Source organism: Entelurus aequoreus, linkage group LG01, assembly GCF_033978785.1.
Source record: "Entelurus aequoreus isolate RoL-2023_Sb linkage group LG01, RoL_Eaeq_v1.1, whole genome shotgun sequence".
Taxonomy (NCBI): Eukaryota; Metazoa; Chordata; class Actinopteri; order Syngnathiformes; family Syngnathidae; genus Entelurus; species Entelurus aequoreus.
This window is the reverse complement of record NC_084731.1, coordinates 39,778,130-39,806,116: the sequence shown is the minus strand read 5'-3', so window position 1 is coordinate 39,806,116 and position 27,987 is coordinate 39,778,130. Positions and strand designations below refer to the sequence as shown.

Sequence of the window (27,987 nt, the reverse complement as noted above, 5' to 3'; positions counted from 1 at the left end):
AAAGGTGAGCCTCTAGGTTGAAAGTTGCACTTCAAGAAACCTCATTGTATGCTCTGCTGGAAGTTGATGATTCGTTTGGAGCAGGTGACATGTTGGTGGGTGGGTTTATCATTGACTGATTAACCTTTGAAAGCTGCCAAAGGTCTCAGACAACACACCTGTGCACTACTGAGCTCGAGCTCTAATAGAACAGGGACTTAGACTTAGACAAACTTTATTGATCCACAAGTGAAATTGTTCAAAGGGAGACGCTCGTCAACACACTAGGTGAGTTCACAACCAGGAAGTTCAGACAACTGTAAGCTTTTAGTTTTTTTTGTCAGCAAATGTTTGTAAGTGTGACACAGGTAATATAAATGTACAGTAAAATGTGTTCCGTTTTATCTGAATAGTTTATCTTCCTGCTGCTGCATCAGTCAGTCATGTTGGGAAGAAGAAGAACGTTCAGGCGATGTTGCAGGTTGGGCCTCCAGCAGTGGTCTTCTGCTCCAGCTGAAATCCTTACACTACATTTCCCAGCAGGCAGCAGGAAGACCAGGACGCACCAGGAAGTGTCGCAAATGAACTCTGCTCAGATCCAACAAATCCTAAAGGTGAGACACAGGAATGAGTTCATGTTCTTCAGCGTCATCTTTGTCTTGTGTTGTCAGGCCAACGAATACAGCCACATCCTACCCAGGGGCCCCGCCTCCCACGGGGTCCTTGGATTCCATAGCAACATGTTGCCATCCAATCACCCGGGCGAAGACTATCGCAGCAGCGCCACCTGCCTGTCGGACGGTGGGGGTGTGCTGTTTGGGGTATTCGACGGCCACGGAGGACCGGCCTGTGCCCACGCTGTCAGTCAGAGGCTTTTCTACTACATCACCGTGGCAATGCTGCCGCTAAAGACGCTGGCGGAGCTGGAACGGGCGGTGGAGGAGGAGCGGGCCGTCCCGCCGTTGCTGGAGTGGTTGAAACACCGCCGAGATCACCGCTGCCCTGATGGAGGCGCCACCTCCTTCCATAGCCTGCGCACGTACTGGCAGGAGAGGCTGGACGGGGACGAGGACGACGACGAGGTAAGCGCCACATAGTCATCACCCCAAGCAGCCTCATGTAAAGGAGTCCTATCTGATTAGTTGCAGGACGTCAGTTCAGCGCTGGTCAATGCTTTCCGTCGACTAGACTATGACCTGACGGTGGAGGCTCAGGTGCACATGTCCACGTGCTCTCACAGGTTCTCATTCTGGCCTTGCTATCACTGTGTCATGCATTACTGTAAGTCACTACTTCGCCTCTGTCTTCAGAAGGCTGTCTCTCTCCTCCCCCCTTCGGGTGGCACTGTCGGGATGCACAGCTTGCATCGCGCACGTGTCCAAAGGCGTCTTACACGTGGCCAACTTGGGGGACAGCAGGGCTGTGTTGGGTGTCCAGGAAGCAGATGGATGCTGGTCTGCAGTCAGCCTCACCAATGACCACAACGCGCAGAACCCGGACGAGGTCCAAAGAATTCAGGGGGAACACCCAGGGTCAGAGTGGAGGACGGTGGTCCGCCACGAGCGCCTGCTGGGATTGCTACTGCCTTTCAGGGCTTTTGGCGACATCCGCTTTAAATGGAGCGCTGAGACGCTGAGTCGGATGTACGAGACTCGCGCAGATGTCCTGTCTGTGGTCGGCGAGGGAGCCCGAACGCTGCCGCCACACTACTTGACCCCGCCTTACCTGAGCGCCGAACCGGAGGTCACCCAGCACCTCATCACACCCTCGGACAAATTTGTAGTGTTGGCAAGCGATGGACTCTGGGAGTTGATGCACCGACAGACAGTGGTCCAACTGGTTGGCCAACACATCAAAGGTCAGACCGCAGTAGAGATTTGTGGGTACATTTTTGTGTCGCTAAACCTTGTCATCACTCAGGCCTTCAGCAGCAGAAACCCATAACTCCCACTGTGGGCATGACCCTGGCTGACCTGCAGCGCCTCCTTTTGGAGAGGAAGGGGCGAGTCCAGTCAGTGCTGGAAGACCAGAATGCCGCAACCCACTTGCTTCGCCATGCCCTGGGTGATGACGGCTACGGAGCAGTGGCGCCGAACCGGCTCACCAAGATGCTGAGTCTCCCAGTAGAGCTTGCTAGGAGGTACCGCGATGACATCACCATTACGGTCATCCACCTGAACGAGCCTGACCTTTGACTTGAACGACATGTTACTACTAGCAACACAAAGAAAAGGACACTGAAGGGGAGGTGTGATTCTAAGGGGTGGCATTGGCGAGTGGCCTAAGACAGCATTGAAAACTGCAGCCACACCCTAAGCCAACAAGATGGTGACAAAAAACTGTCAATAGCTACAAGGAACAATGTTAAACTTTGACAATATACTGTTCTTACAAAACAAGTGTACATTATAGCGGATTGGAACCATCAGTGGACAAATAAGGGACATTACATATAGCAAATTGTCTTTGTATACATGCGTTTGTTAGGGGAGCACACAGTAGCTTTGAAAAGAGGCCTACACAGTTGAGACTTTGAAGACACTAGAAACTAAATTTTAATGATAAATTTAAGGATCGTAAAAAAGAATGTCTCTTTGTGACTTGAAAATAAAGTTTAATCAAGGGTTTTACAAAATCAACATGACTAGAAAACTGCCTCCTCACAGCTCACAGAGCTCACTCATTGGACTGTACAGGTGGAGCTCGATGGAGGCCACACCCACAGCATTTGAACCAAACGCAAACAGGAAGTAGCTTACTGTGTATCCGAACACACTAAAACATGTCCAGTCATCGGCGTGGGGGTGGGGCTAGCAACTGTGTGGCCGTGGCGGCCTCTGGAAACAGGTTGTGGTAGGTTGGCAGAGGGACATACGCCGCAGTGATCATCTTGCCTAGAAAAAAGAGGCAGGTCATTAGGTGCTATCACTGTAAGAAGATGGCTGTTATGTGACAAACCTACCTGCAAAGTATCGTCCATGAAGAGCACTGACAGCCGCCATGGCGGCGGGGAGGGATGGACACTTTACGTACACGTTTCCCTGGAGACGAGATCATTGTCAATAGGGACAACTCCATGTGTACTTTTAAAGATCAGGGGTGAAATGTACCTCCAATGATTTCCTGTCGACGTAGATGTGCACGACTCCACCGTGTTTGTTACACTCCTCTATGACATCATGCTGGATGTCAACTTCCCAACCAGGATGTTCCTCACTGACAAACATGGAACAATGTGTTAAGTTTGGTTCATACTTTGGTGTCAAGGTGGCACCACTTAGGACACCAGCTCATTCCTTACAAAATATTTTTATGTTTTGTTTGTTGTTGTAGGTGATTTAAAAATCTATGTTTCTCCTCTTGCAACAGCACATCTTTTGCCCTAGGAGCTTTCATAGCTTTTTCTCCCCAGGTGACTGCATGTCCCAGTTTGTCTAAAATCCATTGCCAAAAAGGCAGAAACCACAATATTACACACTTTCCACCGCTATGTACAGTACAACCTTGATTTACAAACTTCTCATTGTCCTAATTTTTGAACCTTTTTAGTGTTTTTATTTTGGCCTTTTTACAGCTTTTTTCTTGTTACGCTAGCTCATTATGAGTCAAAAGAATGCAATGGCAAAGAGATGTGCGATTTGAAACATTCAGGAAGTATCCACCGCACTTGTCGGCACTGCATCCCTCCAGGATGCCGCAGTCCATTCCGCTGCACGCCAAGGGAATTAACCGACACGGTAAATGGATTATTCCAATCATTGTAACGATCTGGCTGTTACAAGTTAAAAAGTTTGGTGATTTTAAACTGAGTTCACCAGAGGGCTAGTGATTGTGTGTGTGTTATCAAATGAGGACAGTTCAGCTAGTTGTTTTGGCTGTTAGTAAAAAGAAAGTTAATCCATCACCCCCTTGGTATGTTTGATGTACAGTACTGTATATTGGAAGTGGAATTCTTCACGATTTGATTTCGATTCTTTGGGTGACGAATCAATTCAGAATAGATTCTCATAACAAAACCTTTCCAAAAAAATTACAAAAGCTGTTGACATACGACTTATACGCCCGGTATTGGCCTATAAAAAACACTTTTTTTTTTTTTTACAATTTATTTTAATTTGCTAAATTGACATTATGTTAAATAAAAAAATCGAGCTACCCCAACTCCAGCTCAAACCCAGCTTTACAATACTTAGGATACATTTACAAAGCAACAAAGACAAATACAATACAACAAAAAGGAAAATCAAAACTTAATGCAACAGTATCAATAATAATATAGTTTTTAATCCAAAAATTGGTTCTTGAAAGTGCAAAAAAAAAAAAAAAGATTCGCAAACATTAAGGGTCGATTTAAAAGTGAAATATAAATTGTGATTTGGATGTGAATAATTTTTTTGAGCATCACTACTGTATAGAGCTTTACACTGTAAAGTGTACAAACTTACTAAATTCTCAACTTGTTAAGCCTGGAACCCATTACTCATTTTTACATTGTTTCTGATAGAACATGTACTTTAATATACAAGCTTTATTTCATAAACCCTGTTCAAGATCCAATTAAGTTAATAAATTAAGGTTGTAAGTACGGTAAGTTTGAAGCTGGAGACAATTAAAAATGTCTGTAATTTTCATCAGATTCAGTAATGAGAATTCCATGTCAATGTTTTTGAAAATGGTTCAGCTTTCAATGTGAGTGTAACAAAGTCTCTTTTTAAAACCATTAAGTGTATTTTTCAAGCAAAATATCTTCTACAGCTGTAAAGATTTGCCATTTTTAACTAACACAGGGGAAAGCAAAAGAGAAAGCTAAAAAGCAAAATAGTAGTCACGGTTCAGTGAGTTTACTCGCGTGAACTATTGTGTAGAACACACAACCCCCATTGCTGAACTTTAAAAATGTTCATAAAAGTGCTGGAAGAGACCCAATGATGGCTATGCAGAAGCATAAACGTTGGCTTTGGTATGGACCATTTTCACCATTAGGTGTGTAAATGTGCGTACCTGTTGGGGTTGAACATGTTGGACAACTGGAAGCAGTGTGTGGCCAAAGGCTGAGAAGGAAGGCTCAGAGCCGGGGGGTTCATGTTGAGGTTGAGACCTGGATTCATGGCAGCTGGGAGACACAAATCTTTATTCACATGACCTTCGACCAGCTAAAAGCAAACTAATTAATGTCGGTGTACCTGAGACGGCTGCCATTGCTCCTATAGCAATGGCTCCACTCATCTGCAGTGCCTGCTGGGCAGCAGGAGGGATCTGCAGGCCCGTACCTATACCAAACAAACAGTCAGAACCAGAACTACAAAACTGTAGCAATTGTGCAGGCTAACCCTCTGCCAGGCGGGCCATGAGCTGCAAGCGTCCGGTTGTTCCGAGGTCGATGCCGCTGCGATCCAGCTCGTCGTTGTCAAGAAACGAGGCAGCGCTAGAGCCATCGCTCCTCTCTGTCACGTGCCCCAACTTCATGGGTCGACCTGCTAGTTCGAAGCCATTGAGCTGCTCCAGCGCTTTCTTAGCGCACTCTGCGTCTGCAAACTGAGTTTGACAAGTGGTCAGCCTCAGGGTTTGTCAAAACTAGGTTGGCCTAGGCCGATTTTCGATAAGTCAATTAACCAGCTATAAATGAAAATTAAGTCGGTAAGTTTTCCAGCGTCGATAAATCGACATATGCAAGTTTCCAGAGCATTGACGCTTTTTATCGGTTTAAGTAGCTGCGCACGTTTGTGCACCAGCGGAATGAAAATAAGGGGTGAATTCTCTTGTCCTTCATCAAGTGATTTGACTCTTAGTGATGCAAAGTTTGTGTTTTGTTTAATTAATGTGCGTGTATGGCGAGCGAGACGGTCTGCAAGAGCGGTCACTCTTTTGCATTGGTTTCTGCGGCTGCGGGCGATTGTACTACAAATAAAAGTTAGTAATGATAACCTTTTTAAAACTCCCAACGGTTAATATTACCGTATTAAATTAACATGATCCAAGAACCGTCATTCATAACTGCACTTTGATACACTTTGCGTCTACTTTAGTTATAAGGAAAATACAACTCGGTTAAAAATATTTTAGTATGTGTATAAGTTCTTTTTGAGCACATTAAACAATACCACGATAAGGATAACCGTGATCATTTTGGTCAACATTACTTTATTTAGCCATTTTGTTTATTGTTTTGGTTGTGTATAATTGAGGGTACCCTAGCGCCTTCTTAAACAGAGAGAACTTATTTTATTGATTTTGGTTGTGATTTTTTGTTTAAGTTCAAAATTTTGCTTACAGACAAAGTATATATTTTAGTTTTATTTAACTTGGTATTTAAAAGTTTACAATTCAATTGCAATGTTAAAATATATTATTTACCATTATTTTTATGTATTGTCATTACATCAGTGGTTAATTTGGTCTCAAAAATATAATGGCAATAATATTGTTTATTGACAATAATTTGAAAGTCAATATATCGTCAAACAAAATTTGCTATCAGCCCAGGCTTAGAACTAGGACAAAACACAACTCACTGTGATGAAGCCATATCCTTTGGAACGTCCCGTCTCTGTGTCCATCATCAGCTGGATTCCTTCAATCTGCCAACACAATGACCATCTTAGTAACTATTCTGAAGGGAACTTTGGACTTTTACATGTTCAAGCCAGGTTTAGCTCACCCTGCCAAACGGCTCAAAGATTCCTCTCAGCATCTCCTCTGTGATGTTGAAGTGCAGCGAACCAATGTAAAGCCTCATCGGTCCTGACGATCCTTTCTGCAGGTTGTTGGCTGCTGCGGCTGCAGCGGCCGCTCTGTTCTTCTCAGCCTAGATACACAAGTTTTTAAAGCTGTAAAGCTAATGCCAGCTGGTAACCAAAAATAAATTGCTATGCTACTTTACTAATAGTATGCACATAGTTTAAAAGTAGCAGATGAAGTTAAAAAACATATCTTGTTCCGCACCTGTGAGGCCTGCACAATGATAGGAACTCCCAGCAGCCTTTGCCCAGTCAGACCAATGGCCAGAGGAACAGAACTGGCTTCCACAAACTCGATGTAAGCAATACCCTTTGACCTGCGCGAGTTCCTGTCTGAAATCATCCTGACGTCTCGGACCTGCAGAACATAGGAGGTTATGTCCTGCAGAGTAACACCCAAAGGCAACGCCTGCTTCCTGTTGGTGTGAGCTTCTTACCTTGCCTACAGCAGAGAAAAAGTCTTCCAGGTCTCGAGGTCGAATGCGGGCTGCCAGCTGCATGCAGAACACAGTCCTGGCATCTCGCTCTTCTGGAGTCAAGTTGTCGGTTGGCAACCTGAGTTCGAGTTTGGGTTTATTTAAAAAATGCATGCATACAACATGATACATCACATACAACATGATACATCACAATTTCCAGTTTCTCTATTCAACATGTTCAAAAAGGAGTAGGAAGAAACCGATCTTATTTAATCCTAGCCCTTTTTCCTCTACATAGCAGTTGCTAACACTTTTGTTCTTTTCCTGTTCTCAATGTATTCACAATATAAGCAAGTATTAACATTAAAACATTTAAAATAAATAATTAGTGAAGTTATATTTCATATGGTGAGATAAATACAATTATCTAGAAAATGAATGGATAAATTCTGATAAACTCAGCACGTTTATCATGGTTCTTCTTCTTTGTACTTTGTAAACACTTTAAGTTTGAAGAGTTTCTTGAATTGGATCATAGTACATTGATTTATTTGCTTAATATATTCCAAAATTTAATTCCACACATTGATGTACTAAAGGTCTTAGGTGTTGTACGTGCATACAAATGTTTCAAATTTCATTTTTCTGTAAGATTATATTTATTCTCTTTTGTTAAGAACTGGTGCATATTCTTGGGTAGCAGATAATAGTTTGCTTTGTGCATAATTTTAGAGGTTTGCAAATTTACTGTCGTAGAATTTCAGTATTTCCGATTCAATGAATAAAGGGTTTCAATGTTCTCTATATCTAACATTATGTATTATTCTAACTGATCTTTCTTGTAACACGGTTAATGAATGAAGTGTACTTTTGTAGTTATTTCCCCATATTTCTGCACAATAACTAAGATATGGTAACACTAGCGAGCAGTAGAGAATATGGAGTGATTTTCGGTCTAATGCATGTTTAGCTCTATTCATTATTGATGTGTTTCTTGCCCCCTTATGTTGTATATTTTTTATATGAGATTTACAGTTAATTTTATCATCAATCATTATACCTAGAAATTTGGTTTCATTTACTCCTTCAATTTCTATTCCGTCTATTTGTGTTTGACTTTCCCTTCTACTGTTACCGAATAGCATTATTTTAATTTTACTGAGGCTTAAGGATAGTCTGTTTTTGTCACTCCATCTTTTTAATTTGTTAATTCCTTCGGTTATTATTTGTATTAGCTTTCTGTGTGTTCTCTCTTTGAACAAAACGCTGTTGTATCATCCGCAAATAATACTAACTTTAAATCTTTTACAACTTAACAAATGCCATTTAATATAAAGATTGAACAATTCTGGTTCTAGTATTGATCCCTGGGGTGCAACACAGGACACATTTAGCATAGTAGATGTGTGTTCGCCTAGCTTCACGTATTGTTCCATGTTGGTTAAACATGCTCACAAAACAAAAACTTCACAAAAGTTTGTTTATTTTACACATTTTAATAAAGTCTCACCTGTTTGGACTCCTTTCCCTCCTGATGGGACTTCTGCTCTTTGACCGCTTCCTCCCTTGCCTGGACACAGACACAAACCCGTTTCACAAAGTCCTCTTTCTGCTTGTATTGAATTTGTTTATGTGGTCAGCGACTGCAAGCTCATACTTACGATTTGTTATAATCTCTGTAGCGCCCTCCCCTCTCGCGACTGCGGCGGCGCTCTCTGCTACGACTCCGCCGTCTTTCCTTGCTGCGTTTTTGCTCGCGGCTGCGACTTCTCTTTCGTTCTCGACTCTTGCTGCGCCTCCGGTCACGACTGCGGCTGCGCTTCTTCCTGCTGTAGTAGCATCCAATCACAAACACGACAGCATAAATCAGACAGGCATAAAGACAGGTAACATGCTGGAGCAGACAGAATGGTGTTGGTACCTCTTGGAATGTTCCTCCCCGCCATCGGGGCTGCCCATCTTGTCGTCCTAAGCGGGGTTCGACAGAGAACAGCATGAAGAGGCAGATGCAACAATCGAGGTCAGGGAGGGGTGGGGCAAGAGAGAATATAAACAGGTGAATGAGTTACATTAAAACAGACTGCTTTGTGTGCTGGGGGAGGGGGTCAGAGGTCAGGTCAGTCGGGCAGCCGGCTGGAGATCCGGCAGCAGACAGACACGCCACAGTCCAACTCGGACTCTTCTTCCTCAGTGGATGTTGGGCTGATTTTGGGTTGATGGGACTCCTCTGAAGGGCCCTGGAGCAGACAGGAGTCTCAGTCACTCAACTAAGAACCAGAACCAAGCCCTCTACACTAGCCCTCATTGCCGCAACTACCCGGAACCAGAACCACCAGTTTGACACTACCGTCCACACCTTATGATAGATAGCAAACATATCATCTGATCTAGTACTGGCAACTACGGACACCTGTATCCAGCCAATCATGTCCTACACCACTGCTCTGACTACTTCACAACCTAACCAAGTCCCAGTCAGAGTTTTAACAAGCTTTCTTTCTTACTCTGAATCAGCACAAACAAGCCAGGCAGCTTTGAACGACAAACACACACAAGGTCGTGGCAACCTTGCTTCCGTTCCACAGCCTTCTTGGTGGACAGTAACTTCTTAGGCCATTCCGACTTCAACAAACACAAGGCCACACTTCTTGTAGCAGCGTCATCCCTTTGGCCTTCAGTGACGAGAAGCTAAAGCTTTAACAAGGTTGTCCTTACACGAAGAAGCTCGCACCAAACACCAAGCTAACAAATACAATGCTTTGCCATCCCATGATGCTCTCGGGATGAGGGTGCCATCATGTCTATGAGGAAGATCTCGTCCCATCCTCGACTGTTCATCATCAGGGGGTTTGGGCCAGTCTACTATGGGGACCATGGTAGAGCAATGCATGATGGGGCTTTTTACTACCTTCATGTCTGTGATAGATCACACTGGCATTCAGGGGAGTAGAGGTGAGAAATCGTTAGGCAAGTCTACAAAGAAAGATAGATGTGCATTTATTCAAGACAGTTGATCATAATATCACTTTCATCATGCTCAGAAGGACTGTACTGCTCTTTGTCGCAGGAAGGTCAGCACTTTTGCTTTACACACATCTCGATCGTATCATATTTCAACATTAGAAGTGAGTACAAACAGATTTTTGACTGACTATGCCTAAACAAATACACACCAATTATAAGTAATCTGTTGTTGGCACAGTACATTGGATGAACAGCCTCAATATTAGGCACAAACTAGGGCTGGAAAGGTTTATAAACAGATTTGAACAAGCGAAAACAAGTTCTGATCATGTTTTTTCTTTGTGTTACAAATTGGTTTGGAGCATGTAGCAGTAGAGTTGTGCAGGCGCTTGTTTTGAAAGTTGGATACATTGCAAGCGGAAAATAGATTTAGTGTAAGCTACGATGACAGCGGTAAGACAGTAGTGGATGAAACCGTGACTGCAACACGTAGTGGCGGCTGGCCCCTGCCTGGCGCATTTCCTTCAAGGCAATATGCTGTGAGTGGCTTAGAAAGACTAGGGATGAAGGTTTTACAGCATGCCCTGCCTGGATCTTGCCTTCTTTGGGGCCATGGAGAGTGTGCTTGCTATGCTTACTCTCCCCGTAAATGCGGGATGGCACCTTTCGCTCCCGGTAACACATCCAACATCTCAGGTCATCCACAGAGATCACCCAGGTGTGTCAAATGGACTTTATAAACCATTATAAACAAAGTTCTACTATTAATATCTGGTTACTTTCCGTTGTGACATTGGTTCTATCTACACTTTTATTAAAAAGTAATAAGCACTGATTCTGTTTGGATACTTTACATTAGTTTTGGGCAATACTACAAATTTCTGTATCAACCCAATACCATGTAGTTACAGGGGCAGTCAGTATTGGTCATATCAATGCTGGTATTGACGCTTCAAAATTTCAAGATCTGTGAATGATTCAATTTTTGATCGCAATTATAATCAGACAAAAACAGGATGGCGGTGTAATTGTAGCAATTAAATATTTAAATTATTTCCTACAACTGGTTCTGATTTAAACATTTTGTTTTTGTCCTTAATATACCAGTAGAATGGAAAAACAAGTTGCCTCTGTATTAAATCTATTATCATATATATCTTGCAGCTGAGATAGGCTCCAGCACCCCCTGCAACCCCAAAAGGGACAAGCAGTAGAAAATGGATGGACGGATCTGATTTATGACACCAAAAGACTTCCAAAGTTTGTGAATAAATAGACATGACTAGAGATGGGGGAAATAAACAATAATCATCTATTTACTGTAAATAAAGTAATGTAATGCAGACAGTTTGGCTGTCTGCAGCGAGCCACTTCCCTGTGAGATCTGACCAGTTCCTTTATTAAAGGGGACCTCTGTTCAAGGTTTGCACACATTTCCATGAACTTAATAAACATGATGGGGATTTCTTTTTACAAATGGGCCACTTTTAAAAGTACCAAGTGATAAACACTTATTTAGTGAAATGAAAAGAAATGTAAAACTGCATCAATGTACATAAATTAAAGATGCATCAATAATCGATTTTTTTATGGAATTGTAGCTCCTGAATCGCAATTGAATCGTGAGTTGGCTAAAGATTCCCACCTCTACATATGACCAAAATAGTATCAATCTCAAGAGATTTCCAAGCTATTTTGAGAGTTAAAGGCCTACTGAAACCCACTACTACCGACCACGCAGTCTGATAGTTTATATATCAATGATGAAATCTTAACATTGCAACACATGCCAATACGGCCGGGTTAACTTGTAAAGTGCAATTTTAAATTTCCCGCTAAACTTCCGGTTAAAAAAAGTCTTTCGCTGATGACGTATGCACGTGACGTAACCAGTGAAACAGAAGTATCGGTACCCCATTGAATACAATACAAAATAGCTCTGTTTTCATCTCATAATTCCACAGTATTCTGGACATCTGTGTTGGTGAATCTTTTGCAATTTGTTTAATGAACAATGAAGATTGCAAAGAAGAAAGTTGTAGGTGGGATCGGTGTATTAGCGGCGGACTACAGCAACACAACCAGGAAGACTTTGACTCGGATAGCAGACGCGCTAGCCGACGCTAGCCACCGACCGCACGGATGATCGTGGTGAAGTCCTTCGTCCTTCCGTCGATCGCTGGAACGCAGGTGAACACGGGTGTTGATGAGCAGATGAGGGCTGGCTGGCGTAGGTGGAGTGCTAATGTTTTTATCATAGCTCTGTGAGGTCCCGTTACTAAGTTAGCTTCAATGGCTTCATTAGCAACAGAATTTTTAAGCTTCGCCAAGCTGGAAAGCATTAACTGTGTATTTACATGTCCCTGGTTTAATAGTATTGTTGATCTTCTGTCTCTTTCCAGTCAGGGATTTATTTATTTTGTTTCTATATGCCGTTAAGCACGATGCTATCACGTTAGCTCCGTAGCTAAGTTAGCTTCAATGGCGTCGTTAGCAACAGCATTTTTAAGCTTCGCCAAGCTGGAAAGCATTAACCGTGTATTTACATGTCCCTGGTTTAATAGTATTGTTGATCTTCTGTCTATCCTTCCAGTCAGGGATTTATTTATTTTGTTTCTATATGCAGTTAAGCACGATGCTATCACGTTAGCTCCGTAGCTAAAGTGTTTCGTCGATGTATTGTCGTGGAGATAAGTCACTGTGAATGTCCATTTCGCATTCTCGACTCTCATTTTCAAGAGGATATAGTATCTGAGGTGGTTTAAAATACAAATCCGTGATCCACAATAGAAAAAGGAGAGTGTGGAATCCAATGAGCCAGCTTGTACCTAAGTTGCGGTCAGAGCGAAAAAAGATATGTCTTGCACTGCATTCTAGTCCTTCACTCTAGTGTTCCTCATCCACGAATCTTTCATCCTCGCTCAAATTAATGGGGTAATCGTCGCTTTCTCGGTCCGAATCTCTCTCGCTGCTGGTGTAAACAATAGGAAAATATGAGCAGTCCTTCCTCCGGTGTCGTCACGCTACTTTCGGTAGGGGAAAGCTTTTTTTTTCATCAGAGACCAAAAGTTGCGAACTTTATCGTCGTCGTTCTATACTAAATCCTTTCAGCAAAAATATGGCAATATCGCGAAATGATCAAGTATGACACATAGAATAAATCTGCTATCCCCGTTTAAATAAAAACATTTCATTTCAGTAGGCCTTTAATGAGAAAGCAGTCACATGATCCATGACGTAGAAGTAGCAACCACAAATCTCTTATCAATCATAAACAACGCCAATCAAGCAGACTTTGTGAGAGCCAGCAGCTAGTACTTTGGGGAAAAATTATGATCCAAAACCTTATATTTTGGAGCCCGAACACAAGAAGGATGATGAGTAAGTTTTTGAAGCCGAGTGCCTAACGGATGCAGCTTTACTGTAACACTAAAACATCAACAGAATTGTCAGGTGCTAATAAACATGCAAACTAACCGTCGGTCGTATATCCAAACTACAAGTGGTTACCAGGTACAAAGAAGCAAAATGTTAATATCTTGAACTTTATTGAAAATTGTATATAATTCATCTCATTACGAGAATCGGAATTGATTTGAAGACATGTAAAGAGAATTGCTGAATTGGACATTCACAATAGAATGTATAACACAACAGGAAGTGAACATACATGTTAGAAATTGATATGAAGTGAAAAAGAGTAAGGTTAAATAAGCCTTGCTTCTTCCTACTTCTTTTTGGACATGTAAAGAAAAATGAGAATCTGCAAGTTATTGATGTATCACATGTAAATGTATGCATGTTCAAAATAAAATGATACCATACCACAATGAAACACAATTATGTATATAACGTCAACTGGTTTTCCACTTTACTGGTACTTTAAAGCCCTCTGTCTCCAGGCCCTTATTTCCGGAGTTTGTAAACAATAAATAAATAAATAAATATTATTTGAAAAAATAAAAATTCTAACTACTGTAGTATCGACCATATACTGATGTACATGGCATCGTTACTGTCGAGGTTTGTATCTATCCACCAACGGCTCTTAATATTCAAGCACTCTAGCTTAGTTGTTAGCATATCCTCCTATAGGGCTCGAATAGGCACGTGATTTCGCAATGCATTGTGGGGCCACAGTAGCCATTTTTGTTGGCCAAAGCTTTTGTTTCCATGGCTGTAAAGTGGATCGTACAAAATAAAAAATCAGGGCACCGTACCTAGACAAACTGAAAAAGGCTTGTTAACTCGAAAAAAATAAGTAAAACTGCTGGAATTGATCCATATGAACACGTCCAATAGAAACAAGAGATTTTAGGAAGCCGCCGCCCTCGTCTAGCCAGACTTGTCTATATTTTTTCACTAGAGTCAGATTGTGCGCATAACCTATGTCTTTATCTCTTAAGTGTCCGCGATGGAGTGAGGGGGCTCAGCCTCATTTCATAAGCAGGTTTCCCTGATAAACACAAGCCCATTATTACTTTTAAATACTTTGATCACTGCGCTACTTAGATAATACAAATTTATTTTTGTGCTTAACCGTGACTAAGGCAGCACGGTGGAAGAGGGGTTAGTGCGTCTGCCTCACAATACGAAGGTCCTGAGTAGTCGTGAGTTAAATCCAGGCCTCGGGATCTTTCTGTGTTGAGTTTGCATGTTCTCCCCGTGACTGCGTGGGTTCCCTCCGGGTACTCCGGCTTCCTCCCACCTCCAAAGACATGCACCTGGGGATAGGTTGATTGGCAACACTAAATGGTCCCTAGTGTGTGAATGTGAGTGTGAATGTTGTCTGTCTATCTGTGTTGGCCCTGCGATGAGGTGGCGACTTGTCCAGGGTGTACACTGCCTTTCGCCCGATTGTAGCGGAGATAGGCTCCAGCGCCCCCCGCGACCCCGAAGGGAATAAGCGGTAGAAAATGGATGGATGGAACCGTGACTAAAAATAAACAGACAAGCCTTTTTACGTGTACGGAAGGGGTTTGTAGGCCGCAGCGAGCTTGGCTAACGCCAACAGCCTACTAAATGGTACGTGTAAAACAGAATAAAACATGCATTGATTCAATCTTACCAGTCTGAAAATGTTCTGAACACACTAACATGTAACTATGCCATGCGAAGGGATGTTGGATTGTCTCAGAGCTGCTCTCCAGGCTATTCGTCTTCTCTTTATTAGCTCAGTAACCCGAATTTCTCGGCTTTGCTTTCATGCTGGAAATGAGAATATCAACCCAATCTTTTTTTTGCCCCCTGAAGCGATGACCACAATGATTGTGGCAGGTAATGATGCCACACGTTCGCGCTATGTTTTGAACTATTTAAAACAGGGGTCACCAACCTTTTTGAAACCAAGGGCTACTTCTTGGGTACTAATTAATGCGAAGGGCTACCAGTTAGATACACACTTAAATAAATTGCCAGAAGTAGCCAATTTGCTCAATTTACCTTTAACTCTGTTATTATTAATAATTAATTATATTTATCTTTGTGGAAACACTGATCATCTTAATGATTTCTCACAATAAATATATATAGAAACAGATAAATATCAATATGCAACACTTTATTTTTATATTTTCTCTAAGTGCACATTTTTCAAATTGAACATTTTCAAATGATCACTTCTAAGACAGTCTTGTGAAATCAAAATATCCCATTTTAACTAGCTAGCCACTAACATTTTTTAACAAATCATGAATTACTTTGCACCATGTTTGTACAAATAATAACTCATGTAAAATACAAAAGTAAACTCTCAAATTTTTAAATAATGTCACACTTTGAACTGGACACCAAATCTGTTATCTGTTTCTTTGTCAGTTAGTGGGAAGCCTGGCATTGCATGCTGTTAACTAGTGTGTTGTACTCTGGTGTGTAACTTGACACTGCAACTCTGAGTGAGTCTTGCAGATGTCCATCAGTGAGGCGTGTTCTGTGTTTGTTCTTGATGAAGTTCATGTCAGAAAAGGCTGATTCACAAAGATAAGATTTTTCCTCATTGTTTGCGGAACCTTCTTAATCTTTTGGACATATTTTCACAGCAATCTGGCCTTAAGCTTAATTATGATAAATGTAAAATGTTAAGGATCGGAAATCTAAAGGGAACGTCCTTTCGAATGGAATGCAAAGTGCCTGTTTTGTGGACAGATGGACCAGTTAACATACTTGGTGTTGTTGTCCCAGAAAATCTGGAAGATCTAGGCTCAGTAAATTATGATAATCGACTAAGAAAGCTGGACAAAATTATGCAATTATGGAAAGGGAAATCCCTAACCTTGTATGGTAAAATGTCTATTGCCAACTCGTTAATTATTCCTCAATTTATTTATTTGTTTTTGTCATTACCAGCTCCATCACAAAACTTTTTTAAGATTTATGAGCAGAGGGTCTTCGATTTTGTCTGGAACGGCAAACCAGAAAAGATTAAAAGAAAGGTTTTGTACAAAGAGTATGAATATGGGGGCCTGAAACTTCTCAACCTTGAAGCTATGTGTCTGTCTTTAAAAGCATCAATTGTTCCAAAGATGTATTTAAACATTGAGTGGTACACAAATGTCCTGTTGGACAAAAAACATGTACTGTATCAAAAGAAATTGTATCCTTTTTTACAAGTGATCCCCTCCCAGAGAGTCTGCTGGGAAACATGGCGGGGTTCATAAGGAAACAATCCACTCATAGTGGTGTTTTCAATTTTATGTGCCAGAAAAAAGAGACAATATTTTGCAGCAGTTAATATGGATGAACTCTAATATTGTAATAGATGGAAAGCCTTTCTTTTGGAAAAATATGTTTGAAAGAGGAATCATTTTTGTCAATGATATCAATGAGAATGGTAAAATTATGAAGTATGATGAATTTAGAGCTATGTATGGTGATGCTTGCTCAAGCTTTTCATTTTATCAACTAACTGGAGTAATTGGGAAAAGATGGAAACAAATAATTAATTATGGAACTACTAAATTATTAGTTTGTAAACCTCTAATAAGAAATTCTAGTTGGCAAAAAGGAACTAAAATAAATAGAAAAATGTATAATTTTTATTTAATAAAGAAATCTTTGAAGGCTGCCTCATACAACAAATGGAAAATGGGAGGACTTTTTTGACTGCCCGTTGCCATGGGATGCCATATTCAAACTAATCTATAAAACCACTATCGATGTGCAAAATCGTTATTTTCAAATTAAAATTATTTATAACTTCTTACCCACAGGGAAAATGTTAAAATTATGGAATATGACAGAGTCAGATGATTGCCAATTTTGTTGTCAGGAGCCTGAATCCACCCTGCATTTGTTTTGGTATTGTCATATTGTGTCTTTGTTTTGGGTGGAAGTTGAAAAAATGTGTTTAAGGATTGGTTTGTTTATGAAGCTTAATGTGGTTTCTGTTATTTTAGGAGAGTTCATTGACAATCATGATTTAGTCAATTTAATTATAGTACTCGGTAAAATGTTTATTTTTAAGGCCAAAAACAGATATTCACTTAGTATTACTTTCTTTAAAACATTTATTCAGTATTTTCTAACTTTAGAAAGTTACATGGTTGAAAATGATGATGCCAAAAAACATTTAAAAAATAATGACAAGTCCTCAAAGGCTTATTTTGAAAGTATAATTATGTTTATAGATTATATGATATCTTTTGTTGTGTTCCCTAATTTGAGTGACCTGGACATAATCTGGACTGTACATAAATGCTTATTTTGAAAATGAAATTTTGTTTATAAATTATATGCAATCTGTTGTGTTCCCTAATTTTTTTCTGTGTACATGAATGAAGGTGTGTGTTGCTGAGTCCGACTTGGACATTATCTGGACTGGGCCTGGTTTAAAAAACCCTTTAAACAAATCTAATTTCATTGACAACCTGGTCTGTTGAAGATAAGGCCCTTTTTTTAAAAATAAAATAAAATAAGATAAATAAATAAAAAACATTTTCTTGGATAAAAAAGAAAGTAAAACAATATAAAAATAATTACATAAAAAAATAGTAATTAATGAAAATGTTAGTGGACCAGCAGCCTATACAATCATGTGTGCTTCAGGGACTGTGTCCCTTGCAGATGTGTTGTCTATGTTGTGGGAACCAGAATATTGGTAGCAGAAAGAAATAACCCCTTTTGTGTGAGTGGGTGTGGATGAGTGTGCATGGGGGAGGTTTTTTGGGTTGATGCACTGATTGAAAGTGTATCTTGTGTTTTTTCTATGTAGATTTAATTTAAAAAAAAAATATATATATATATATATATATATATATATATATATATATATATATATATATATATATATATATATATATATATATATATATATATATATATACTTTTTTTATTTTTTTTATTTTTATTTTTTTTATTTTTAGAACAGGCCCACGGGCGACTCATCTGGTCCTTACGGGCGACCTGGTGCCCGCGGGCACCGCGTTGGTGACCCCTGATTTAAAAGATAACAACTTTAGCAGAGTCCTGCATTCAGCAATGTAAATAAGCTATTCATAGGCCAGCTAGACCCACAATACATTGCGTTTACTACGTTACAGTTTCAAGCCCTATGGTGTGTAGTGTAGCATGTTTACCAATTCCCTGTTCTCCAATAATGCTACTTGCAAGAAAGTTTATTTTCCCTAATGGAGGCGAGGATTGCTAATTTAGAAGTGGCTTGCACTGTGGAGGGACATTAGCCGTGAGCAAGGACGCTACATTGCAGAGGTGGGACCAAGTCATTGCTTTGCAAGTCACAAGTAAGTCTCAAGTCTTTGCCCTCAAGTCTCGAGTCAAGTCCCGAGTCAAGACAGGCAAGTCCCGAGTCAAGTCCAAAGTCAAGACTAGAAAGTCTCAAGTCAAGTCCCAAGTCCTGCATTTTGAGTTTTGAGTCTTTTCAAGTCCTTTTAACCACAGACTAATATTTTTACACAGATTGTGTATGCTTTTAAAACGCTGTATTTATTTATTAAAACAAGTGCATTTGAAATTGCAGGGAAAAAAATAGTGCTGATATTGCAATTCATAATAGCACTATTAACCAGTAATTTTAATAGTTTAAACAATTTTAAACATTTAACTCATTCCTTTACAGAATAAACACATTTGCAAAAACAAACATTAACATACTATTGGTTGTATTTTATGAAAATAATATAACCACAGAGTTGAGAAGGAGCAAAGATCTTCAATATTTGTATGTGAAAATCACAAAGAAATCTTCCGGGGGAGATGACCCCCCTACAGGGGTTTGGTTTACAAACTTTCAGCCCCACCTAAAACAAAATTCACCAGCCGCCACTGATTATGATGCATTCTCATTTTAGGCAAAATATACGACAATACTTTCTTAACAGTGTAATTGTAACCAGGAATAAGTCTTCAAGTAACAATATTGAAATACTAACATTGTTGGGTAAGACAGCATTTGGTTTTATTCTGAATCCAGTGAAACAGATTGGTGGTTTTAGCTGATATAAAGACTTTCAGGTGTTTATATATGTTTATGTTTAAGTATTTGGCAGACGCTTTTATTCAAAGCGACATACATAAAAAATACATATAAAACAATCACTGTAAACATTATCATTTAAGGGAAGAATGTAATAGAAAATATCAATACAAAGTGTCAAGACAGAATAAACTCTCTGCTGCTGCAGTCTATAGGTCCCTAAGATTTATAGATATCTAATGTATTCATACATTGTTTATGTAGGATATACGCATGTATATATAACCTAATCATATTGTTTCTTCAACTTAAAAATAGCTGACCGTTTTTTTCCCCCTTCTGTGGGATTATATTCCCAGTTTTGATCTCGGACGTCTGGCCATTTATAGCGTATAAGAATATTATATTATTGTTAAGCAAACTATGAATAATAAAAACGCCAAAGCATGTGTCCGTTATCATAGCTACACGTTTGACAAAAAAAGTGCGTGAAAATCAGTGGTATTCAGTGAGGTAAGATGAATTAAATTCGCTGACAGTTCATTGCTCCTGCCAAATGAATTGCACTGAGTGGAGCGGATCACCACTCCAAGATGGCGGCGCCGCGTCTCGTCTGTGCCAATAGGCAGTAGCGCTCAATGCTGCGCACCCTTATAAGATGTCTATGGTTATAACGTTAGCAGTGAGTTTACAGCCTCACTGATTTAACTACACAGCAAATAAAAGTCATGTTACTTAGCCAATAAACTTACATTCAAAACTTACCCTTCTTTGTGGAACTTCAAATGTCGAACGAAGTTGGAAGTTGTTGCGTCTCCGTCTGTAATATTCGAACTGCGTGATTTGCATACGGCAATTCGTTTTTTGTTGACCAAGTCGTAGTTTTTATACCCGAACGAAACCAACTTTGGCATAATTGTTTCTCACTGCCGCGTTGTTTGACAACTCATGTTCGGTGGTTGTCCTGCAATTTGATTGGATGAGAGCTGTGGGATGAAAACAACGTAGATCTAATTTGATTGGCTATTGTACTGACAGCACACCAGCTGACTAGCAGCACACACGCTTATAGACACAGACGTAGAAAATGAAAGATACGGAGCGCTCCCAAATAACTTTTTAATCTTTGGGTTTTGGGGAAAGTAGCAAGTCATGTCAAGTCAAAAGCCTCAAGTCCAAGTGAAGTCACAAGTCATTGATGTTAAAGTCTAAGTCGAGTTGCAAGTCTCTTTACATTTTGTCAAGTTGAGTCTAAAGTCATCAAATTCATGACTCGAGTCTGACTCGAGTCCAAGTCATGTGACTCGAGTCCACACCTCTGCTACATTGCGTTGAGGACGCTACATTGCGTTGAGGACGCCAGATTGCATTGGACGCATTTTGTTTGCTTGGAACAGGTCAAATTTGCAAGACACAGCTAGAATGTGTCACCAACATGCGTCATCACGATATGACGATAGTATTAAAAGCTCCATCGTCCAAATTGATATAGTTTATAACGCGTAACCCTAATTTGCACCCAACAGCTTGTTCTTACCCGCTACAAATATCCTGCTAACTAGCTTTGCAACCACCAAATACAAAAAAACTGTATTTCTTGTGTTGATGCTTGGTAAGAGTCACATCAGCACTCTTAGATCTAGGTACTTCACAATCCCCGCATTGCATGGCGGTAAAAACCTGTTACTCTGTGTGCATTTCTGTACACGAGAGCACTGGGGATTTCCCCCGAAAATGAGGTTTCATCGCTGGCTGTATTTTTTTCTTTAATTGGATTATCATCTTTATTCAACCGTCCTGTTCAAGTTGGCATCCGACTTACAGGGAGACTTAAGTCATAGCAAATTTAAGTGGACAAAGACAGTGAAGCACAAGTTCAAACTGAAGGATCGCAACATCAGATGTGAATGTACCCAGGACGTTTACTTACGTGAATATGACCATACGAAATAGGTTTTTGAACCGAAATTTGCGTAATTTAATATATGTTGTAATTATGATAGATTATGATAACTTTTAATTGAAATATGTATAAGTACATTTTTTTTTTAATCATTTCCATGTCCATTCTGGACAGTAATTAATCATCTGAGGAACCAATTTAATCATGTTTATTTTTTCTGTTCAAATTAAATAAGGGTTTAATGTTATTTTATATTATGCAAAAATGTATTTGTTCACTGGTCAGGTTCTTATAACTCAGGAATGTGAGCACCCTTTGAGGAAAAAAAAAAAGCACAAAGTGCTGCCACACAAACCTCAAAATAAGATGTTGAAAATCAAAACTAAATTTCCTGCAATTGGGTGCATTTCAACACTATATATTACTTTTATATTTATTCTCATCTACCAACCTATTTTAAATTGTCTTTTTGACATATGTACCACTTAATGTACCACATGTTTTTGTTTTTCAATAGATAATTAACAATATTATCATAGAAAATGTAAATGTTAAATTCTACACCATGCATGAAAAGAACTCAGAAAACATTTCTCAATTCAGCAACGCCCCCTCGGGTAATAGACTTCTGATGTTGTGACCTCTCTCTGTTTACATCCGTCACCTCAAAAATATACAATCTTGCTGGTTACTAATAAATACTCTAGAATTACAACTGGTTTGGAACTACCAGTGTTTGGATTGTAATCATCCAAACATAATTAGCAGTATAATAGACAGCTGTCAATGTTGTGGCTCGGAGAGCGAACGGAGGCGACAACAAGTAAGCTAGCTAGATGGTTAAGCTAACTAGCCAGCTTGTTTCAGTGTTTCGGACGTCTCCCCTTTCCTGCAACTCAGTGCAGCATTACAGTAAGTCAAGAGGAACAGCGAGTAGCTGAGGCAAGGGGTTGAACAAATTTTGTTTAGATCGTATTTTTATTAATATTGCATTAAAAAACTAAGAATTTATATTTTGACTCGACAATTGTTTAAAATTTTAATTTCCGCATTTTCAGATGCCTCAAAGAGCACCTCTGCCAGGGCCTTCATCCCATTAGTAAAAAAGTCCTCAATCTAGATCACTTGTTCGTCACACCATTTCTGACATTTTCTGAAAATGTAATCCAAATCTGCCCTTAACATTTTCAGCTATCTATGGCAGAATGAAAGAAACCGAGTAAAGCCCCTTGCCAGTCATCCACAATCGTTTTTGTGGGCGCAGCACACACGTGCACGCAAACACACAGATGTTGAGGCTCATAAAGTAAACGTAAAGTGACCTGGTAGAAATGATCCGAATCAGCCCCCAAATTTAATGACTTGTTCCTCGTCACATTCAGACATTTTCTGAAAGCTGAGTTAAACTCCGCCCTTAACTTTTTTGAGCAATCTATAACAGAAAGAAAGAAATGGGAGTGAAGTAGGGCTGGGCGATATATCGATATACTCGATATATCGCGGGTTTGTCTATGTGCGATATAGAAAATGACTATATCGTGATATTCAAGTATACGTTCTCATGCAGTTGCTTTTAGCTGCGGGCATTAAACTGCATGCGTTTCCCACTCTTCCTTGTCTCTCCTTCTCACAGAGACCAAAACAAGCGCACCTTCTTACACACATCACGTGTGCAACGTCACACGCTCCCGGGGTGCAGAGAGGTAGCGACATGGTAACGTTAGCTGTGATGCTAACGGAGTGGTGCGGGTGGGAGAGAAGGTGCGAATCTGGTAACAAATGGAGGAAGAAATAATTCCCAAGAAAAACAGCACGGGATCCATCGTCTGGCGGTGGTTTGGCTTCAAGCGGGAATATGTTGAACATTTATGAGGCAAAAGCGTTGCTACAAAAAGTAGCAGCACTGCTAATATGTAGCATCATTTGAAAAGTCACCCGCAAGAGAATGAAGAGTACTTGAAATTTTGCATGTCAACATCTCCGTTCGGTGCCACACCCACAAAATGCCAAAGCAACTATTTCCACATCAACACCGTGGGACATATACTATTTGATATGCAGCTCATTTTTATGTGACAGTTATTGAAATATTTTGTGTGACATCATGCACAAAAGTGCACTTTATTTGTTTTAAACTATTGTAGTGGCGTTCTGTACAAAAAGTGCACTTTAATTTAGTGTTTTGATATGTAATCTTGGTGACATCATGCACAAAAGTGCACAAATAGCTTGTTTTAAAATGTCTCTGACAATCTTGCACGTTCTGTTTTGGAATTTACAAACCCCGTTTCCATATGAGTTGGGAAATTGTGTTAGATGTAAATATAAACGGAATACAATGATTTGCAAATCATTTTCAACCCAGATTCAGTTGAATATGCTACAAAGACAACATATTTGATGTTCAAACTGATAAACTTTTTTTTTTTTTGCAAATAATCATTAACTTTAGAATTTGATGCCAGCAACACGTGACAAAGAAGTTGGGAAAGGTGGCAATAAATACTGATAAAGTTGAGGAATGCTCATCAAACACCTATTTACAACATCCCACAGGTGTGAAGGCTAATTGGGAACAGGTGGGTGCCATGATTGGGTATAAAAACAGCTTCCCAAAAAATGCTCAGTCTTTCACAAGAAAGGATGGGGCGAGGTACACCCCTTTGTCCACAACTGTGTGAGCAAATAGTCAAACAGTTTAAGAATGTTTCTCAAAGTGAAATTGCAAGAAATTTAGGGATTTCAACATCTACGGTCCATAATATCATCAAAAGGTTCAGAGAATCTGGAGAAATCACTCCACGTAAGCGGCATGGCCGGAAACCAACATTGAAAGACCGTTACCTTCGATCCCTCAGACGGCACTGTATCAAAAACCAACATCAATCTCTAAAGGATATCACCACATGGGCTCAGGAACACTTCAGAAAACCACTGTCACTAAATACAGTTTGTCGCTACAACTGTAAGTGCAAGTTAAAGATCTACTATGAAAAGCGAAAGCAATTTATCAACAACATCCAGAAACACAGCCGGCTTCTCTGGGCTCGAGATCATCTAAGATGGACTCATGCAAAGTGGAAAAGTGTTCTGTGGTCTGACGAGTCCACATTTCAAATTGTTTTTGGAAATATTCGACATCGTGTCATCCGGACCAAAGGGGAAGCGAACCTTCCAGACTGTTATCGACGCAAAGTTCAAAAGCCAGTATCTATGATGGTATGGGGGTGTATTAGTGCCCAAGGCATGGTAACTTACACATCTGTGAAGGCACCATTAATACTGAAAGGTACATACAGGTTTTGGAACAACATATGCTGCCATCTAAGCGCCGTCTTTTTCATGGACGCCCCTGCTTATTTCAGCAAGACAATGCCAAGCCACATTCAGCACGTGTTACAATAGCGTGGCTTCGTAAAAAAATGCGGGTACTTTCCTGGCCCGCCTGCAGTCCAGACCTGTCTCCCATCGAAAATGTGTGGCGCATTATGAAGCGTAAAATACGACAGCGGAGACCCCGTACTGTTGAACGACTGAAGCGCTACGTAAAACAAGAATGGGAAACAATTCCACTTTCAAAGCTTCAACAATTAGTTTCCTCAGTTCCCAATCGTTTATTGAGTGTTGTTAAAAGAAAAGGTGATGTAACACAGTGGTGAACATGCCCTTTCCCAACTACCGTAATTTCCGGACTATAAGCCGCTACTTTTTCCCCTCGTTCTGGTCCCTGCGGCGTATACAACGGTGCGGCTTATTTACGGCCTGTTCTTCTCCGACACCGACGAAGAGGATTCCGGTGGTTTTAGTACGCAGGAGGAAGACGATGACACAATGATTAAAGACTGACTTTCCATATACCGGTAGGCTGGTTATTTTGATAACGTACAGGCGAGCACTTTGTATTACTTTGCATCGTTGTATTATTTGTACTCTGCACGAATGCTGTTCGCCATGTCAAAGATGTGAAAGTTTGATTGACTGATTGAAAGATTTATTGTTAATAAATGGGACGCTTTGCGTTCCCAAACAGTCATCTCTGTCCCGACAATCCCCTCCGTGGTAGCAGGAACCCCTATATACTACGCTAATTACACATCAAAACCCTGCGGCTTATAGTCGGGTGCGGCTTATATATGGAGCAATCTGTATTTTCCCCTAAATTTATCTGGTGCGGCTTATAGTCAGGTGCGGCTTATAGTCCGGAAATTACGGTACTTTGGCACGTGTTGCAGCCATGAAATTCTTAGTTAATTATTATTTGCAAAAAAAAAAGTTTATGAGTTTGAACATCAAATATCTTGAAAACGGATTTGCAAATAATTGTATTCCGTTTATATTTACATCTAACACAATTTCCCAACTCATATGGAAACGGGGTTTGTACATGAAAGTTTGTGCCACTGCTTAATAACTGTTTAATAAATACAGTTTTGGTAAATTGACTTAGTTGTGATTTCCCTCTCTGCATGAAAGTTTAAAATTAGCATATATTAATGCAGTATGAACAAGAATGTTTTGATGTAGACATCATAGAATCATCATACTGGTGTTATTATATGCATTAAGTGTTAATTCAAGGCTAAGGCAAAATATCAAGATATATATCGTGTATCGTGACATGGCCTACAAATATCAAGATATTAATAAAAAGCCATATCGCCCAGCCCTAAACTCCGCCCTTAACTTTTTTGAGCAATCTATAGCAGAAAGAAATGGGAGTGAAGCATTTGCCAGTCATCCACTCTCTTTGCCTCTACGAGTGGAGGCAGGACTGCTAGCGCGCGCACACACACACTCAGAAGTTGAGGGTCTTATTGTAAACATAGGCACATAACAGTAGGAATGATACTGATCAGGGCCAAAATCTAACCTGTTATTCCATTTCGGACATTTCTTGACAGTTCTGTGAAGATTCGCACATTACTTTGCGTTACGTTGCTAACTGACATACATTGTAAATTATTATGTAACTTTCTGGCAGAGATACATCATTTTTCACTTAAAATTGTTTTCATATTTCTATTCTGGTCTGTAATCAATTATGTTGAATATTATAAAGTCAAGATAAAATAAAGGTTGTAGTACTTTTTAAATGCTGGAATTTACAAGTGTTAAAATGTCAATGAGTTTGGATAAATAAAATGCATTGATTTTCAAAACTTTTAATGATATAATAGGAAGTAACAGCGTCTTGTGAAAAAAGTTACTGTAAATTTCCTAATAAGTTAGGAATATAGATTAAATATAAAATTAAATAGATTTTGATGCTTTGAATATCTAAGTAGTAGGCACACTATTACACATCTCAAAATGTAACGTTCCCCTGAAAGACCCATTGCTGTGGAGCTCATCAGGCTGTCCAGGGTAACTGAACATGTGGCCAGTAAGGTGTACATTTGCTTGGTCATGACTTATTTTTTTAGTGAGTGGAGCAGTATGGTCCGGCTGAGTGTGGCACGGCAACAGCAAGAGACGCTCACCTTTCTGTAAGGAGCCTCCAGCATCGCCTCAATGTCCAGATCATCGGCCATGTTGTTTCTGCTGTGCACACACAAACATTGTATTAACAAGGATTACTGGGACATCAATTATTTACACGGTTGATTATAAGAATAATACATTGACATCGTGAACTTTATTGGAAGAGAAGTTGCAGCTCGTCAACTGCCGTGCTAATCGTGACTTTTTTTCTTTTACTGAAAACGAAGTTAAAAGGTATGAAGATAACAGTTGAGACTAACGCAAAGTTCGGGTAGAGACAAACATTTGGGGTTCTCGGGAGGAAGAGGTTATGTTTAGAGTACTGGTCCACGTACTAGGACGGCTCAGCAGGCTCGGCTCAGGTATTGCTCAAAGCTCAAGGTGCACGAGGCCTCCTTCGGCGCGTTGCTAGCTGTTAGCTCATGATGCTAGCTACTAGCAAGGCCAGCCGCCTTAACCGCCAATTCCTGCCTTTAAAGCCGCAACACTGGTGAACAGACGAGAGGTTTACCTCGATGCCAAATTCCTCGTTGGTCGGTAGCAAGTCAAATAAAAGATACAAGTGTCGCCCTGGTTAACTTCGTTCCCTCGACCGTCCGCGCGACGTAACTTCGTCTTGGAATGGCGGAAACAGAGGGGGAACTCTCGCGAGACCATCTCACAAGCGCGAGAACGGGCCCACGTGCAAATTGACAGCGTTGATCAGCTTCAAAGACGTTTCAACGTTAAAAACATTTATGAACATACGTTTGTATTATATATTCATCGTGCCGAATGGCTTATTCTATTTTCACCATTGCTCATGCCAATATTATTCAACTTAACATGATTTAGGCTACGGCAGGGGTTGGCAACCCAAAATGTTTTTAATTTTGTTTATTTTTGTATTTTTTGTATTTTGTATTTTTTTATTGAACAACAAACATACATTTATAATTCACACAAAAGTCAAGGAAAGAAAGCCAAAGCAAATAAAGAGAGTAATAATATTACAAAATAAAAAATAAATGACAAAAAAAGGGCTACCTAAATCACTTTAAATGTTTTTAACAAAGATATCAATTTAAGGGCTTC

At 40.0% G+C, this 27,987-nt stretch overlaps 1 protein-coding gene and 1 pseudogene across 5 annotated transcripts; one reads left to right on the top strand and one right to left on the bottom strand.

The window, feature by feature from the left end:
* Positions 1-146: 146 nt before the first annotated feature.
* On the top strand, positions 147-2,803 carry LOC133652001 (pyruvate dehydrogenase [acetyl-transferring]-phosphatase 1, mitochondrial-like; annotated as a pseudogene).
* On the bottom strand, positions 2,565-27,599 carry LOC133651975 (RNA-binding protein 39-like). Of its 5 annotated transcripts, none has more exons than XM_062050288.1 (16): positions 27,425-27,505; positions 26,913-26,973; positions 9,205-9,372; positions 9,057-9,103; positions 8,797-8,964; positions 8,646-8,705; positions 7,154-7,271; positions 6,922-7,074; positions 6,638-6,784; positions 6,492-6,557; positions 5,310-5,514; positions 5,163-5,249; positions 4,981-5,092; positions 3,090-3,195; positions 2,942-3,020; positions 2,566-2,873 (listed from the first exon to the last, which is right to left on the bottom strand). In XM_062050288.1, the coding sequence occupies exons 4-16, from the start codon at positions 9,092-9,094 to the stop codon at positions 2,770-2,772; spliced, it is 1,443 nt and encodes a 480-aa protein (XP_061906272.1). In that variant the 5' UTR covers positions 9,095-9,103; positions 9,205-9,372; positions 26,913-26,973; positions 27,425-27,505; the 3' UTR covers positions 2,566-2,769. The 5 variants fall into 5 exon arrangements, with proteins under 5 accessions (XP_061906247.1, XP_061906255.1, XP_061906272.1 ...); XM_062050296.1 differs by having other exon boundaries at positions 26,913-26,970; positions 27,425-27,443; XM_062050280.1 differs by lacking the exon at positions 27,425-27,505 and adding an exon at positions 10,044-10,108 and having other exon boundaries at positions 26,913-26,970.
* Between the last annotated feature and the right edge of the window lie 388 nt (positions 27,600-27,987).